Below are 17283 nucleotides of genomic sequence, written 5' to 3'. Positions count from 1 at the left end.
TTTTTCATAGAATCTCTAGGCCAAGGAATTACTTAATAGTTCCCATTTTTAAGTTGTCAAGTCCAACAACTTAGAAGTAGCCTGGTGTCCAAGAGATAGATGCTGTTAAATCTCCCTCAAAATGTAAAGTGTCCTGTAAGATCTCTTTCGCAGCCCAGGGCATCTCATCAGAGCTTGGGAATTTCAGGCTCATGAGTGCTATTTTTCTCAGAGTTATGTACATTTTTAATAGAGGATCTTTAAAAACAGAGCAACTGTTAGAAGCCAAAGATCCAAACTTCTAGTACCAATGTGAGTGACAGGGAGTGGTGGCTCACAAACCCCTAGAGTGCTCTTTTTTTGCACTCATACACTTAACACAAATTTTAACTCCAAACAAATAGCGTATTTTCCATTAAGTATTTCGGTTTCTAATTGGAAAATGTTTCATCTGAATGGCTATCTAGTTCCATTTACAACAGAGGAGCACAGATTAAAGAAAGAAAAACTACCTCAGATAGTCATAAAGGAAATCATTACAGGATTAGCAAGTGAAAGCAATAATAAATTACATTCACATTTCTTCCACACCTCTCCCCATCAGCCTTTTGATTGTTCTCCTCTAGAAACTTGGAAAAATTTTAGAGGTAAAGCTTTCAACCAGATCGAAAAGTATAACTTTAAAAACCACATTTTAGTTTAAATGTGTCTATAAACCATCTGGTACTGTAAGCATTTTCTTCCTTACATAAATGCTTAGTAATGTCTCCTAAAGCATACCATGTATATAAGTTTTACCCTAATAAAGCTGTGCATTATAGATTTTACACACATATGTGCACATGTGTGTAAAACCTATAATGTGGATAAAGCATCCTTTTGATCATTATATTAGGAATAAACTAAACTCTTTCCAAGACCTTAGAGAATTTTCCAAAAGACAAAGAAGAGATGTTTACTCTTCTCTAGATTCTCATCGTTGGATTAAAAACAAGAGTCCCTAAATAAAACTTAAAAATTAAAGAAGATGTCATTAGACTGCAAATACCTCTTTAACTTGTTTCTTTGTCTCCTCAAAACCAGCCTTCAGTAAGCGAAGGTTCTCCTCATAAGTAGCCCAACAGGCCAGAACTTTTTCGAGAGTGGACTTCACATTATATATATTTTTTCTGTACATAGAAATATTACTTTCCATCACCATATATTGTTCATTAATACTTTCACGTTCTCCAGCTACAATATTACCAAAACAAGAAAATAATCTTAGAAAACAGCATTTTTGTTAATAATACTCTTCAGAAAACTATCTACACATAAATTGAGAGTATTGTTCTCCAACAATACTAAAAGTGAAAGCAAGAATTTTCCAAAGAAATCATGCATTTAAAACTAATTTCCAACTCATTAAAGAATAAAGAAAGCAAATATGAAATGTGATACATTTAAGTGGTGAATATTTCATTAAAAAGTAACTGAACTACTTTACCTAAATTTTTATAAATTTCTTCACATTTTTGAAAAGCAGTATCAAGTTGAGCTATGAACTCTTTTTCTTCAATAAAATTCTGGGGGAAAAAACACATATTGATAGTTTTCACTTTTAAAAATTTGCTAAGAAATTGTTAATGTTGACAGAACACATAGTTGTTAAGATTTCTATCGTACTTTAATACTACATATTGCAATTGAAGATGAAGGACAGTTCATGAAGAAGGACAGGTAGATCTAGGAGGCCTAAGTATGACCCATAAGTATGACAATATGACCCCTGAGGACATTTATCTTAACTGGGGTGATATGTTCTACAATGGTTTTCCTCCTATGGGAAAAGGCAAGCTAATTATTTACAGTAATTCCAAAGTCTCCTACTTCTAATACTTTATTAATACTGCATAATTGCAACAATTGCTCTTATTTCATATGTTTTATTAATGTTGAGTAAGTTTTTATTAGATATATTAGCATTTGTTACAGATGTATTCTCATCCAACACACAAGAAACATTTGAGAAATGATCATTAACTAAATTCTACCTTGGAAAAATACTATTTATTGTACACTTACTTATTATGTGCCAGTGAGGTACTTTGACTACTTAAATAGGAAAAAAATGAAAATTTGAAGAAGGCTAAAAAGGTACGATATTAAAAATCTAGTCTAATTGAGAATGATGCTTCTTGTTTGGGAACAAAGTGTTTCAATTAAAATTTTTAAATAAATTTCTCATCAATTTTTGCATTGAAATTTATAATCTTGGATTTTTCTTTTCTTCCTGCCTCCTTTCCAAAAATGGAAACAGAAAGAAGATAAGGACCAACTGTAGAGGTGACAGTTCTATGATGCTTCATGGACATACTAATGTTTAAATCACTTGAAACAGTTTCCCCTATAAACTGGAAGAGCTAAAGCCACAAGAAAAGTATCCCAAGACAAAACTGAAAATGTATCGTTTTTTCCTACTATTAGAACTTGAAATGCTAAGACTAAAATGTTCTAAGGAAAATTTAATTGTTGAATGGCATCATGAATTGGGAAAGAAAAAACATAAAATGAAATTTCAAGTCAATGAATGAAGGAGTTTTGAGTGGAAAAAAAAACTGAAACCTGGTAGGTTAATTGTCCTGGTTAACTCAATCTTATAAATGACACTGTTTTCTGTTTCTTACCCTCCCCAAGCCTGTTATTTGACTACCTACAATTCTTTTCTCCAGGCGATATCAAAGCTAACATGAGCAACCAACAGAACCTTGTCCCAAATCTTCACAGTTAATGGGAAATTAAGCCAACGAAAAATGCAAACTCAGCACCCAGCCATGGAAAACAGTTGCCCAAGACAGAATAAAGCAGCTTACATGCCAGTCTTCCAGCAATAATTCCACAGATTCTTTCTTCCCAAATTTTATGTTCCAAAAATCCAATTTTGGTTTCACTTCATCTAGCAAGCCAAGAACTGAGCACTTATAGTAGTGAAATTCTAGAAGTAGAGTGAAATTGTTCCCTAAAATGTTGTTCACTCTGAAAAAAAAATTGCACATTTTTGAACTTAATATTATTGACAAAATGTGAGAAACCCATATTGGCATTTTAAAAAACACTGAGGCCTTAACCTTCATTCATTCATTCATTCATTCATTCATTCATTTATTGGTATCGGGGATTGAACTCAGGGGCACTCAACCACTGAGCCACATCCCCAGTCCTATTTTGTATTTTATTTAGAGACAAGGTCTCACTGAGTTGCTTAGTGCCTCACTTTTGCACAGGCTGGCTTTGAACTCTCAATCCTCCTACCTCAGCCTCCTGAGCTGAGATCATAGGCATGTATCTCCGTGCTGGGCAAACCTTCTTTTATAAACACATGGAACTCACATGTATTCTAAAGTTTTTATTTTTTTAATTTTTTAATGTAAAACAAATATTACAGCAAGATATGAAACAAACCTTTTTGAGCTATAAATCAATAAATACATACATACAACTACTAGAACATTTCCTGAAGAGATTATTCTTCATTGAGAAATCCTATAATGAAATGTTGCTCTACAAAAAAAATCTTACTAAATTTGAAAACTTTTTTATAATTTAAAAGTTTACATATTAAAACAGCTTTCATTACCAAGGCTAACACTCTCTCGTTCTAATAAATTGCTTATGAGTAATGAGAAAAGAGAAGACGATGGATACAACCACCCATTAAATAATCTCCATATCAACAGGGTCGTGCAGTTTATAAAGTGCTTTCCTATACTTCTTCCCTTGATCCATATCCTCATGAGACATGGACAGAGAGATTATCACTATCCTGTATTTACGAACCAGAAGGCAAGCTCCAAAAACACACAGCTTACACCAGAGTATTCTACCATTCAATAAAAAGGATGTTAGCGTGACAGAATGTGACTATTACAAAAAGTTGAAGGCACTGTTATCAAGATTTAAAGAGAGGGGCTTGGGTTGTGGCTCAGTGGTAGAGTGCTCGCCTAGCACGTGAGAGGCCCTGGATTCGATCCTCACCACCATATAAAAATAAATTAATTAATTAAAGGTATTGTGTCCAACTACAACTAAAAAAAATAAATCTTAATAAAAAAGATTTAAAGAGAACACTTGTAAAAATTATCTAAATATCTACATTCCTGTGGTCCCATGGCATCATGCTATATGTCTCCCCCGTGAACAGTCCCAGCAGTTATGCAATGGTAGTGCTACGAACCGTCTCTTCATCTCCTCCAGGGTGTTAAGGGGCACCAATGGCAAATGTTCTTCGTCTTTATTTTCAAAAGCCATGAGAATACTCGAATGGTAGTCAGATCTGTCCATCAGACTCTGAAAAGAGATTTAGCATGACATGAACTAGACTTACTGCCAAACCCTGCAATGGGTGCGTTCCTCTCACTCACGGTATGTGTTTTTTCAAAAAGGTAATAAAGCCCCTTTCATTTTATCCAAGATTTTATGAGTACATATTTTTAACATAAAAGTTTTAAATTGCAACATTTCGCAAGAGAAGCAGACTGCCATTTCTTTGGTAAAACCATGATCAATTTTTTTTTTCTTGTCTGGTGTGTTTTCCATTCCTTCGGGAGCTCAAATGCAATTATTAATCTCACACATCAAATTTCATGCCATTTTAGTAACAACCTAATCTTCCTCATTTTAAATAAGTCTTCTTCTGTCCATAGCCTTTTTCCCCCCTCAGACTTTACAGTTGCTGTAGAACTCCTTATACCGAATTCTTATTGAACAAGCCCATGGTCATGAACATAAAAGCATCTTCTGGATCCCTGAAATCCTAGGGAATCACTCCACATGGTGCTCAATCACTCATTAGCTGCTCTTGGACAGAATCTTCTAGGACAGAATCTTCCCAAGAACCTAACATAGTGTTAATTTTTCTGCATTTTTCTTTTGCTTTTCTAACCTTGAATAAAGTCATTTTCTCTTCTGTCTGAGCCATGGCTTCAGAGTAATTCTGCAAGGTTGGTAACTCCTCCTCCATGAGCTCCTGGACCTCCTGAAGCCATGCTTCAATTTCACAGAGGGGCCACGGCAAGGCATCGTTCAGGTTTGTTTTCCATGCGTTAATCTGAAAATAAAGGAAGGTGTCCTTCAGCAGAACTTTTCTAACGTATTTCTTCACCTAGAGTACGTTTAATTCTTCAAAGTGCCTGTGAAAGCCAAGACTGATAAATGCCATTTGTTAGTCAAGACAAATCTTTATGGGAGGGGCTGGGGTTGTGGCTCAGCGGTAGAGCGCTTGCCTAGCATATGCGAGGCCCTGGGTTCAATCCTCAATACCACATAAAAGTAAATAAATAAAATAAAGGTGTTATGTCCAACTACAACTAAAAAATAAATATAAAAAAAGACAATCTTTATCAATGGGTAAACATCTTAGTCCCAAATATCATTAGCTACTTGCTGATGAGGAATATAATTCATTCAAAGGCTGTAGGAAAAGAAGGCACAAGAAGGAGAAAGGTTTAGATAAATCTATATTAAGTTATATGGGAAAATACTGAAATATTAAAAGCCCTCCTCTAAGCAGGGATGGTCATAATCAAGGACTACCATTTGAAATGTTGTATGGCCTTGTGTTTCTCTGACATTACAATCACACTTTCCACAGATTCATAGATGATTTTTCTCCCTAGCCCTAGCCACATATTCACACTAGAATACCGTATCTCCTGATATCTGCCCTTCGTCACTCCCTTCACAATCCAGGCACACCTCTTCCTTCCTCAGCCTTCCCACCACTCCCTGCATGCACACATGAGTCACACAAACCCTGACAGCTTGTTTCTCTAAACACGCAAAGCGGTGGCTTTCTCTGCCCCTTCTGCCTGGGTTTTCTTCCCTTCTAAGTATTATCAAAGCCCACTCACTCACACAGTCACTTATTCACTCATCAGCAAACATTTATAAACAACCCATTAGGAAAGAGTGGGGTATAAAACTATAGAAGGCTTCTAGAGTGCAGAGGGGACATGTGGTGGCCCCATCCCATGGAGTGCTGGGCAGCAGTTAGGAACAAATCAGATGCCTATATGGTGACCTGGGGGTGCCTTAAATACACTGTATTCAAAAATAAAAGAAATTATGTACAACCTCAGATTACACAATTTCAAAATACACATTTACATAAAAATCAATGTGTATGTTGCAGAAACATCTAAAACAAAATGATATATACTAAATACCTCAAAATGATGACCCAGGGAGAAATAAGAATGGAAAAGAAAGTGTGGGTATAAAAGGAAATAAACACATAATAAAACACACAAAAAAAAAACCCAAGAGCAGGGCCTTGCCCAGACTGATGCCATGCACAAATGGAAGGGTAGAGCAGAACAAAGCCCTCGAACCACATCAGAGTCAATCCTACAAATAAAACCACAGCTCTTGACTCAACCAGCTATCACGGGAAGCAGATAGGTATATGGTTACAATGAAAAGTGGCAGGTGATGTGACCAAGCCAGCTACAGGAGCTAAGGGTGGGGGTGTGGAAGAATACTGGACTGATGACTGGATTTTTTATATTTTTTTATTTTTGATAGTACTGAGAATCAAACCCACAGCTTTGTACAGGCGAGTCCAGCACTCCACCACTGAGCTACCCTCCAGCCATGACCACTGGAATTCTTGAGCACAATAAAAATCCATCTCCAAGGCCATCTCCTTCCCTGACTGTGGCTTTTTACCCTTATCCCTCATTATTGCTTTTTAGTGGTATTCTCCTCTCAAAGACACCACTCAAGCACAACTCAAACTTTGTTTCACTCAAAGTAACTGCCACTAATGAAAATGTGAGTGTTAAGTCTGTATTTTCTCTTTCTGTGATCTAGTTCTACTGAATGAATCAATAATATTCTCAGAGTTAAGTTGTTTTTACTTAGAGGGGAAAGTGGGCAAAATCCGCATATTCTGTGGTATTCACTTCATTATTAATTTATTCAAAAACATTTGTTGGGTGTTCACTATTTGCGAAGAAAATATGCAAAAGATTTTTCACCAACTACTCAGGTATACAAAATGAGGACAGGTGGGGGTGTAGTTCAATGGTACAGTGATTGCCTAGCATGTACAAGGCCCTGAATTCCATGCCCAATACAGGAAAAAAAAAGACAAAGTTAGGCTCCTCCACTGAAGCAGCATACAATGAAAGCACTGAATTTTACAGGAGTTTTCACTTTGTCTTTTTTTTTTTTTTTGCCTTACAAGTTTATTGTCTGAAAAAGCATACAGCAAAGGCAATTCTACAATGTTAAATCACTGAGTATATGCCATTAAGTCTCCAGTTGGAAATGAAGAATCAAAATTTTAATATAAACACATCAGCTAGGAATGGAAACCAGGGCCTCACACCTACGAGGCAAAGGCTCTACCACTGAGCTACATCCCCAGCCCCAGCATGTTTTTCTATTGTATCTAATTATTTGTGCAGTTTCCAAGAAATAAAAAACAAACTAGGAAATTAGAAAATCTTTGAGTTAGAGGCTAAGAAGGATAGGTCTAATTCAACTGTAATTCTTTGCATAACTAAAAGAAAACTGCATATATATATATATATATATATATATATATATATATATATATATAAATATATATATATATTTTTTTTTTTTTAATGAAACCAAACTTGTGCTTTTTACTTAGGGTCACACTGAAAATATTTATATAGTAGTCAAAAGAAGAAAAACAGAGGCAGGCAATGTTTATTTTTTCATTCCTTTCCTTTCTCACTTAACATAGAAAACAGGTTCCACACTTCCTTTCTCAGACAATTACTTTTGAATTTGGTTGAAAATTTATATAAGATCTTATCAGATCAAAAATAAAACATTTTTTTCCCTATAGCAGACTTAAAATGAAACCATTACTAGGAAGCTTTAAGATAACCCTGTTCTCAAACTACTGAATCAAAAAACTGGATGATACTAAGTTTTATACACCTGATGACTTCAAAATCAGCACATCTCATTTTGCCACATTGAGAAATAAACTGCAGTCTGCTAGAATAAGAATAGAATTTTCGGATACTATCAATTTGTAGCACTTAATCTTGCAAAATAATTCTTTTTGTGATTTAGCTCATTATCTCAGATATTTTTTTTTTCCAAATTATATTCTGAGTACTTAGGCCAGGTCTCTGTGTCCTGGAACAGGCTGAACTGTACAAACACTCTCTTCTTCATTGACTTTTATTAAGGACCTGTCACATGTAGCTCTTGTCCCTTCACAAGAGTCAGGTTCGAAGTTGAGATCAGCAGGTGCAGACAGTGCAATGAGCCTACCCCTTGACAGTAGGATTCCTGGAAGTGCACTTCTTTTCAAATTTAGATCCTCAGAAAGGATGGCTCTTTTAAGCCGGGGGACGACTATTTAAGTCAATGTACGGTGTGGAAAACATATTCAGAAAACAGGCCGACCCTTCTGATAGCTAAGCAGAAATCAGCAAACATCTGCTATTCAAAGCCAGAGTAATAAGTTTGACTTTGTGGGCCATATAGTCTTTCCGCAAATTCATTAAAAATTATTTCATTATCAATTTAAAATAAGTGGATTTTATAATATATAAATTATACCTCAGTAGAATTGTTTTGTAAAAATGAAGGCAAAATAAAGACATTTAGAGATCAAAGAAATCTGTCACTGCACTCTAAGATTAAATTAAAGATTTTAGGCATAAGGAAAATGGCCTCAATGGAAACTAAAATCTGTAGGAGGAATTAAAAAGAGTAGCCATCAAGATAAATATGAAAGATTAATTCCTCTTAAAATAATATTCTTTAAAATATATGGTTGTTTGAGGCAAGGAAATTATAACATGGCATTGGGAGCTTTAAAATATGTTTATGCCACATTTATGATATACATGTCAAACATGCATTTATATATGGAACAACTAACTATAAGATAAAGAACAGGAGGCAAGTGAATCAGTTTGATGGCAAGAATTTTATGTGTTTAAAGAAGTTGTACAATAACTAAGGAATTATACGACTCTACCAGGCTGCAAAAAGTGTGGAATGTATAAATAAGGTGATCCTTAGAACAACCACTAAAAACATGAGGGAAAGAGGTAGAATGAAAAAGTCATGGACAAATTAAAATAGAATTCTACAGCAACAATAACCCCAACAATTCAAAAGAAGACAAGAAGGAAGAAATGGAGATACAAACAAACAAGGAATAAACAAAACAAAAAGTCAAATGGTGTACCTAATTTGAACCATAGCAATAATTACATTAAGAGTAAATGGAGTAGACACTCTAATTAAAAGGCAGGTTTTCAGAGTGGATAAGAAAGTGAGATCCAATTCTGTGCTAACAGAATTGGAGATGCTCTGTCAATACAAAAACTCAAAGAGGTTAAAAGTAAATGAAGAAAAGAGATGTGCCATATAAACAGTTGGCATCAGAAGACTAGAATGACCCCATTCATATTAGAATAAGTAGACTGCAAAAAAAAAATACAATGGTATTACTAAAGATAAACAGAGGTATTTCATAATGGTAAAAGTATCAATTAATTAGGAAGCCACAACAATCATAAATGTGTATATACCTAACAAAGTTTTTAAATGCATAAAACAAAATTTGGCAGAATTAAAAAGAGATTTCTAGGGGCTGCAGTTGTGGCTCAGTGGTAGAGTACTTGCCTAGCATGTATGAGGTACTTAATTTGATCCTCAGTACAACATAAAAATAAATAAATAAAATAAAGGTATTGTGTCCTTCTATTTTATTTATATATATATATATATATATATATATATATATATATATATATATATATAGAGAGATTTCTACAAATTTAAATATCTCTTGGCAGTTGAGATAACAACTGAACAAATTGACAGTCTGAATAACACTACAGTTGATATTTATAGACTTACATGCAATAATTGCAGAATACACATTCTTTTCAAATGCATATACACCATAATCAGGGCCAGAAATCAAGTCTTAATAAATTTACAAGGACAAAAATCATACAGATAGATTCAGACTTAACACACATATATCCATCCTTACACATAACTTCTGGGTTTGTCCCTAACCCTTTCAAGCATCTACTGATATTGACACACGATGGTGTGGAAGCTACAGGTCAACCAAATCATCTACTGTGTGGCAAAATAGGTATAATCTATCATGGTAAACCAAGAATAGTAAGGATATAACATTGGATAAGTTTGCATTTAAGCACAATGCCACAAATTCTTATTTAAATCCAACTACTCTCCAAATGATGCTATGGAAAAAAATATAATATTATCCCATTTTCTGATGAAGCATCTATCCTGTGTTTTATAGAATTCTTCATGAAAGTCTACAGTAAAGTCTTCATTCAACAAAACAAAGATGCCCATGAAAATGTTCTTCAGACCAACATAACAGTAACCTTTTGGTTGAGGCCATCCCAGGCTTCTCTCAACTGTAATTCATCTTCATTCAGCTCCTGCTGATCCCTTTTTAGTGACAGTACTTCCAGAAAGCGTACTTTTTCTTCATTGAATAACTCCATATAGGACGTCAGGCTCTATAATTAGAAGAATATTTTAAAGGCTGAAACAGTTCATTCACTTTATAAAATGTAATTTGCTCTTTGAAGACCTGTACCTAAAGATCATATTTAAATTTAGCTTAGATAAAGGTAAAATCCCTGACCCCAGGAGCTGCTCTCTGATCTGGTTTCTTTCTTCAGTGCATCCTGATAATTTGGGTACCAGCCAAATGAGTCTTGGCTTGTGACCTGTGTGCACAATGTTGGATGCCTGCTGTAATAGAACATCCAGTTCTATAGGACAGATCATGATGCCACATGCAAAATGTGAATTGGTGTGTCCTCCCAAATATGGGTTCACAACAAAATAAGAACAAGTACATGTGAGAATTATATCACAGTGTTGTCATGCACAAATGATTTTCAAAGTGTTTGTGATTAACTCAACCTGAACCAATTCTTCCAAATTCATTTTACGTAGACAAAAAAAAAAAAAAAAAAAAAAAAAACCACTTTCTCCCTGCCACCCCACATTCAATTAACAAAGCTTTTCTTGGTTCACATTTGTGTGAAGAGTGTTTAACAGTTATCCATTCTGTCATGTGCAGTGGCACACCCCTGTAATCCCAGTGACCTCAGGAAGCTGAGGCAAAAGGATCACAAGTTCAAGGCCAATATGAGCAAGTTAGCAAGACCCTATCTCAAGATAAAAAAATAAAAAGGGCTGATGATGTAGTTCAGTGGTAGAGTACTCCTGTGTTTAATTCCCAGCACTGAAGAAAAAAAAAGAGTTATTAATTCTATAAATATTATTTATATAATTACTGATTATTTCTAATTGAATTTTATATGAGATGGGCCTGGTGGCACATTCTTTTAGTCCAGCTGCTCAGGAGGCTGAGATGGGAGGATTGTTTGAGCCCAAGAGTTCAACACAGTGAGACTCTGCATCAGGAAAAAAAAAAAAAATGCACAAACCAAGGGATAATTAATTTATTTAACTTCTTTCTGATAATTAGTAACTCCATGAAGCCCTTTTATTTAGGAAACATGAATCTATTATACATTCCTAAATCAAAGATGTGTGCCTGAACGATACACTTCCATTGAACACTGAGCATTTGGTCAACAAGAAGAATCTTAGACCAGAGCTAAGAAGCACAAGACTTCTATACTGCTTCAACCAAAGGAAGATGAGAAAGTCTTGTCTCTTCTTTCCCTGATGCCTTCAAATGAAAACAATGGTATGGTGCACAAATCACACACCTGTTGAGTATTAGAGTTGTTGAGGCTGGATTCACCCATCTCCCTCACCTCACAGATAGGGCAATGGAGGCCTCCAGTGCTAGTGGCTGTGAGGACACATGGATAACACCCCAGCTTATCCAGAACAGAGAGATGGTAGGAAACACAGAACTGCATAGACAAGGGACTCTAAGAAATGGGACTCAGACACCTTCACCTTGGCTCCTTCAAGATTCTATAATGAGAACAAACGCTTCTAATCATACTGTCCAGGAGCCCTGAGGAGGCCGAGTCAGAAGGATGGAAAGTTCCAGGCTAAGTCTGGCGGGGCAACTCTGGAGGGTGAGGGAGAAGGATAAGTTGTTGAAAGCCAGCCTCAGCAATTTCGCAAGTCCCTCAGCAATTTGGTGAGAACTTGTCTCAAAATAAAATGGCTTAGCCAGGAATGGTGGTATACACTAGGAATCCCAGCTACTCGGGAGGCTGAAGAAAGAGGATCACAAGTTCAAAGCCCACTATCTCACTATAAAAATTAATGGGGGTGGGGCTGGGGATACAGCTCCATTGGTAGAGTGCTTGCCTGGAATCTACAAGGCCCTGGAATGCACAAAAAAAAAAAAAAATAAAGAAAGAAAAATAATGAGGACTCAGAAGTGGCTTATTGGTAAAGCACCCCTGGGTTAAATCCCTAGTACCACAAACAGAAAAAAAGAAATAAAAAAGGATGGGATGTTGCTCAGTGGTAGAGCCCCTCTGGGTTCAATCCCAGTACTGAAAAAAAAAAATTCTACAATGAATACCCACTTACCCTGGAACAGCAACAGGATATAAAAAGAGCAAGAAGTTTAAAGCTACACTCTAAAAAAACCCTACTCCAACCCTTTAGTAGCTATGTAACCTTAGATAAGTCATTTACTCTCTCCCAACCTTATTATCTTCGTCTATCAAACTGAAATAACAACACCAAACTCAGCAAGATGTCTTAACCTGTAAAGTACTTATCAGCAAGGTGCCTGGCACATAGCAATACTGAATATATGGTGATAATGATGAAAGTTATCATTAGGACTGGGGATATAGCCCTGTGGCAAAGCACTGTAGCACACACAAGGCCCTAGATTTAATCCTTAGCACCAAAAAGAAATAATAATAATAATAGTTGTCATTATTTCCCAAAGGACTCCTTGATTGAGGCCGTGTATTAGAATTCTGGGATGCCCCATTGCTCATTTCCCGATTTTTCCTTTCATTCAATATTCATAATAAAAAAGCATATTCTGGGGCTGGGGTTGTGGCTCAGCGGTAGAGCCCTCCTCTAGCACATGCAAGGCACTGGGTTCGATCCTCAGCATCACATAAAAATAAATAAATAAAACAAAGGTATTATGTCTAACTACAGCTAAGAAAAAAATTTTTTTTCAAAAAAAGCATGTTCTGCTATAAACCAGGGATTGGAGAACTTTCATTGTAAGAGGCAAGACAGTAAAGATGGCTTTATGGGCCAGATGGTCTCTTTTGCAGCCACTCAACTCGTGTTGTAGTAGAACCTTGCTGCTGCGTGAAGTACTCCAAGTACCAGCACCATCGACAACAGCAGGGACCTTGCTGGAAATGCAAAATTCCTGCCCCAGAACTACTGAATCTAAAAATGCACTTAAACAAGATTGCACTGTGATTCATATGCACATTAAAGTTTCAGAAGCACTATCTTATTATTCAGCCCTGAAACCTGGAGTTGATTGAGTATTTAAATATTTAACTTAGAAAGAGTTTTCTAAAAAAGGTATTTATTATTCTTCCCTAAAAGAGTAAACTACATACAAATAGGTATTTAAAGTCACACTTACATGATACTTTTTAAAGTAGGTCTTGCCTTCTGACTCCTTCAGTGCCTCCTGCAGCTTTTTCTCTTGCAGAGTTAGCCAGGCCATAGCGTCTTTTACCTTGCTCTGTAATTCACACACACACACATACACATTTAAACTCTCCCCTAAATAGACTTGACGACCTTTTTTGTTCACAATAAAATTAACACCTTGAAACATCAGTGAAATAATGTCATCATAACACTCCAATGACTCAGTGCCAAAGAGTAATTTTGCTTATTCATACAACACCTTAAATTTTAAAATAGATTGAAACTAACATCTAAACATCAGAGTGTACTTAAAAAAAAAGGGAAGCAAGCAATGCCCCTCTGTTTTTGGCCCATCCATTTCTATTATTCAATTTCAGAGAACATTATCCCAAATCACTGCTTTATAGTAGGCATTTTAGAAGAGTGCTTTCCAATTAATCTAAATAGGGAAGAACTCAAGAGATGTTCACCTCCTGAGAAAAGCACTGGCATCAAAAATATCTTGAATGTTTTAAAGGTCCTAAAATAACACTACTAAAAGTTTTGATGGTGCTATCACATGGAAGTGAGCAAAAATTATTCTTTTCTTAGATTCAATTCTTGCTTAGGTGGTAGCTTGCTTACATTTGGAAGCAGACTTTAATGCTAGAGGATAAAGCAGAAGTCACACCTTATTTCTAATTTTTTTTAATTTCATTTGAGTTTTATCTAGTAGGCAAGAGTGGGGTTTTTTTGCATTCAATTTCATGGACAGTTGAATTTTTCATTTTATTTTTTAATATGAAAATTAATTAGGAAAGAGTAGCTCCTCAGCAAGTCAGAAACAAGTGAAATGAGTTAGAAGCCGAGCCTCAGCTTGAGCCTCCCTTCCAGAGTCAGCAACAATCTGGCTTCTTGCCTCAAACACCACAGCTGGAAAAACAGAGGCCCAGTTTGTCAAATAAAATGTATGTAAACACATCTGAGAAAGGAATTTAAAATAAATTTGAAAATAATATTCATAAACATTTCACTGACTTCCCAGCACTCGTGTATCTTCATAAAATCAGAATAAGGGCTTCTTTTCAGCTCAGTGATTTTTATGAAATTTCTACCTACACTGTGTAACAGACTGAAAGTAAAAGGAAAATACTGAATAATCAAATGGTACTCTACTAGTATTTCAAGAATATCTCAACAAACAAGGATCAAAGGTAAAACACAATGCTTCCATTTATACAAATTACACAGTTCCATTTACATGAAGCTAAAACAGAGGCAAAATGGAAATGTGCTAAAATTAGATGATGATAATGGTTGCATTATCATGTAAATACTCCAAAAACACATAGTACCATACACTTTAAATAATTGTATTTTATGGTGTATGAATTATATATCAATAAAGTGAATAAAAGTTATAATACACAAAAATTCAAATAACTCCAAAATTGTTTAAAACCTAGCTTCATTTAATTTGTCCCAATAAAGAAATAAATAAAATGCATTGTAGATTAACAATTAATTTCTTTATTTAGGTGCCAAGGACTAAATCCAGGGGCATTTAAACACTGGGCAACATCCCCAGCCCTTTTTATGTTTTTATTTTGTGACAAGGTCTCACTAAGTTACTTAAGGCCTTACTAAATTGCTGATGAGGCTGGCCTCAAACTTGTGAACTTCTGCCTCAGCCTCCCAAGTTGCTGGGATTACAGGCATGTGCCACCACACCTGGCTAAAATTCATTTTTAGGTAATTCAGTAAAGCTTAAGAAGTTATCACTTTTACCTTAGGAAAAAAAGGGTAGAAAAATGAACTACAGTGAAAGAAATTAGAATACTGGCTGTCTGGGATGAATAATAAGACAAGAGGCACAATGGAATGTTGTAGGTAACATTGTTTCACATCATAATGGTTTACAAGGGTATATGCATTTGTCAAAACCAACTGATCTAAACCAGGCATGGTGGTGCACACATGTAATCCCAGCAGCCTGGGAGGTTGAGGCAGGAGGACTGCAAGTTCAATGTCAGCCTCAGCAATTTATAGAGGCCCTAAACAACTTGGTGAGACCCTGTCTCAAAATGGAAAAAAAAAAAAAATTTTTTTTGCTTTAAATTAAAGAGCTGGGATGTGACTCAGTGGTTGAGCATCCTGGGTGAATCCCTGATACAAAAAAAAAAAAAAATCACTGATCTATATAATTAAATTCTGTATGAAAATCATAGCCCAATTTTTTAAAATTAAACCAGTAGTCATATACAACAAAATGACTTCATTTATACTGATAAAGACATACCTGAGTCATATCTCCAGTTCGAGAAGCATCCTTGGAATATTGCAGAAACTGTGCCACATAGGTCATGATTGACTTTTCATCGGGGTTAACAACATCCACGTCTGCAAGATATACCACACTATCAATTAGCTGTAGATTTTTAATTTACTATAATGAATACTCAAGTGCAAGCTATGCCACAGCCTATGCCATTGGGTTCACAGGCTCTTGAACCAAAGTAGCTGAGTAACCATGCAATCTCTGCTCATTCAACTTGCTCCAACGTTGTGCACAGGGCTTATATCTAGGGCCACATCTGTGCAATTCTGGCATGGGTATGTACACAGCCTCAGTCTCCTAGTTACAAAGTTTCTATGATGCTATATGTGTGAGGCCATAAGTATTCAAGAAGGTAGAGAGAAGAAAATCAAAGCATTTCCCTTTCTAGAGACATGGTGCAGAAATTCCCCCATGTTGTATTAAAGAAGTCCCTTGCAAAATAAGTTCGAAAAACAGGGACTTCCCAGAGAGTCAAAATGGTTTTAAATTGTTTAAGTGCAGGACTTCTCCAGGCATATAATAAATCAAGTGAATCATAAAATCACAAAGAGATTCAATATGCCTTAGACAAAACACTTCATTTGGGGATGTGTCTTTGTTGCCAAAACAACTAATATGTCATACTGAAAAGGAAATCTTCTCTACTTATTAATTCAGTTAAATTCAATGCAACACATAGAGAGCTAACGAAGGCGGATAAAAGGCAGGAGCTACAAAGGTGTATCAGGTACAGTCCTTGCCCTCAGGGACCTTATGATTCATCCCTTTGTTCATTCAACAAGTAGATGCTAGATGCTCTCAGGCACTGTCTGCCCTTCAAGGTGTTGATGGCTAGGAGAAAAATAAATGACAGATATAACACACTAGGATGTTTTAGTGAGCCTGTTCACTAGACCCAAAGAGTGCTATAAGTCAGCTAAAGGAGAAAGTAAATTTAATCCATGAACAAATAATATCACACAAGGCAGTTAGCATATAAAAGCTATCAATAAAAAGTTGGGGCTGAGGTTTCAATATAGGAAGGATTCCTAAGAGTCGAGTTATTCTGTTTTCGATGGAAGAGGTGTAAATATCAAGAGATGCATAAAATAATGATACTGGCTTGACTAAATATCCCTTTTTAGACTTCTCATTTTATATGAAGCCATGATGCATGAGGATTAAATAGTTTAACAAAATTGTGTCAGAGGACAGGTCCCTTAATCAAATATGACTACGATATTTGGTTTGCATAAATAGTCATAATGCATCTCACATTTTTGAGCTACTATTTAAACTACAATAAATTGTGGGCAATCATTCATACAGAGGAAATTTGTTTCTTTTTTTTTAATATTTATCTTTTAGTTGTAGTTGGACACAATACCTTC

The 17283-nt window shown here is 35.6% G+C and overlaps 1 protein-coding gene across 7 annotated transcripts in view; it reads right to left on the bottom strand.

Annotated features, from left to right (window-relative positions):
* SYNE2 (spectrin repeat containing nuclear envelope protein 2) overlaps positions 1-17283 on the bottom strand; it is a 336255-nt gene that overhangs the window by 221292 nt on the left and 97680 nt on the right. For all 7 annotated transcript variants that reach the window (XM_081290325.1, XM_081290328.1, XM_081290329.1 and 4 more), the window contains exons 9-16: positions 15875-15975; positions 13586-13687; positions 10392-10529; positions 4901-5065; positions 4193-4305; positions 2832-2994; positions 1466-1544; positions 1028-1212 (exon numbers count right to left, since the gene is read on the bottom strand). In XM_081290325.1, coding sequence (XP_081146451.1) covers positions 1028-1212; positions 1466-1544; positions 2832-2994; positions 4193-4305; positions 4901-5065; positions 10392-10529; positions 13586-13687; positions 15875-15975 — 1046 coding nt within the window. The remainder of the gene's footprint in view (positions 1-1027; positions 1213-1465; positions 1545-2831; positions 2995-4192; positions 4306-4900; positions 5066-10391; positions 10530-13585; positions 13688-15874; positions 15976-17283) is intronic.

The sequence above is a fragment of the Spermophilus citellus genome (assembly GCF_964194105.1).
Source record: "Spermophilus citellus genome assembly, chromosome: 4".
Classification (NCBI taxonomy): domain Eukaryota; kingdom Metazoa; phylum Chordata; class Mammalia; order Rodentia; family Sciuridae; genus Spermophilus; species Spermophilus citellus.
The sequence above is the reverse complement of the archived record's forward strand: the minus strand, read 5'-3'. Positions and strand labels throughout refer to the sequence as shown.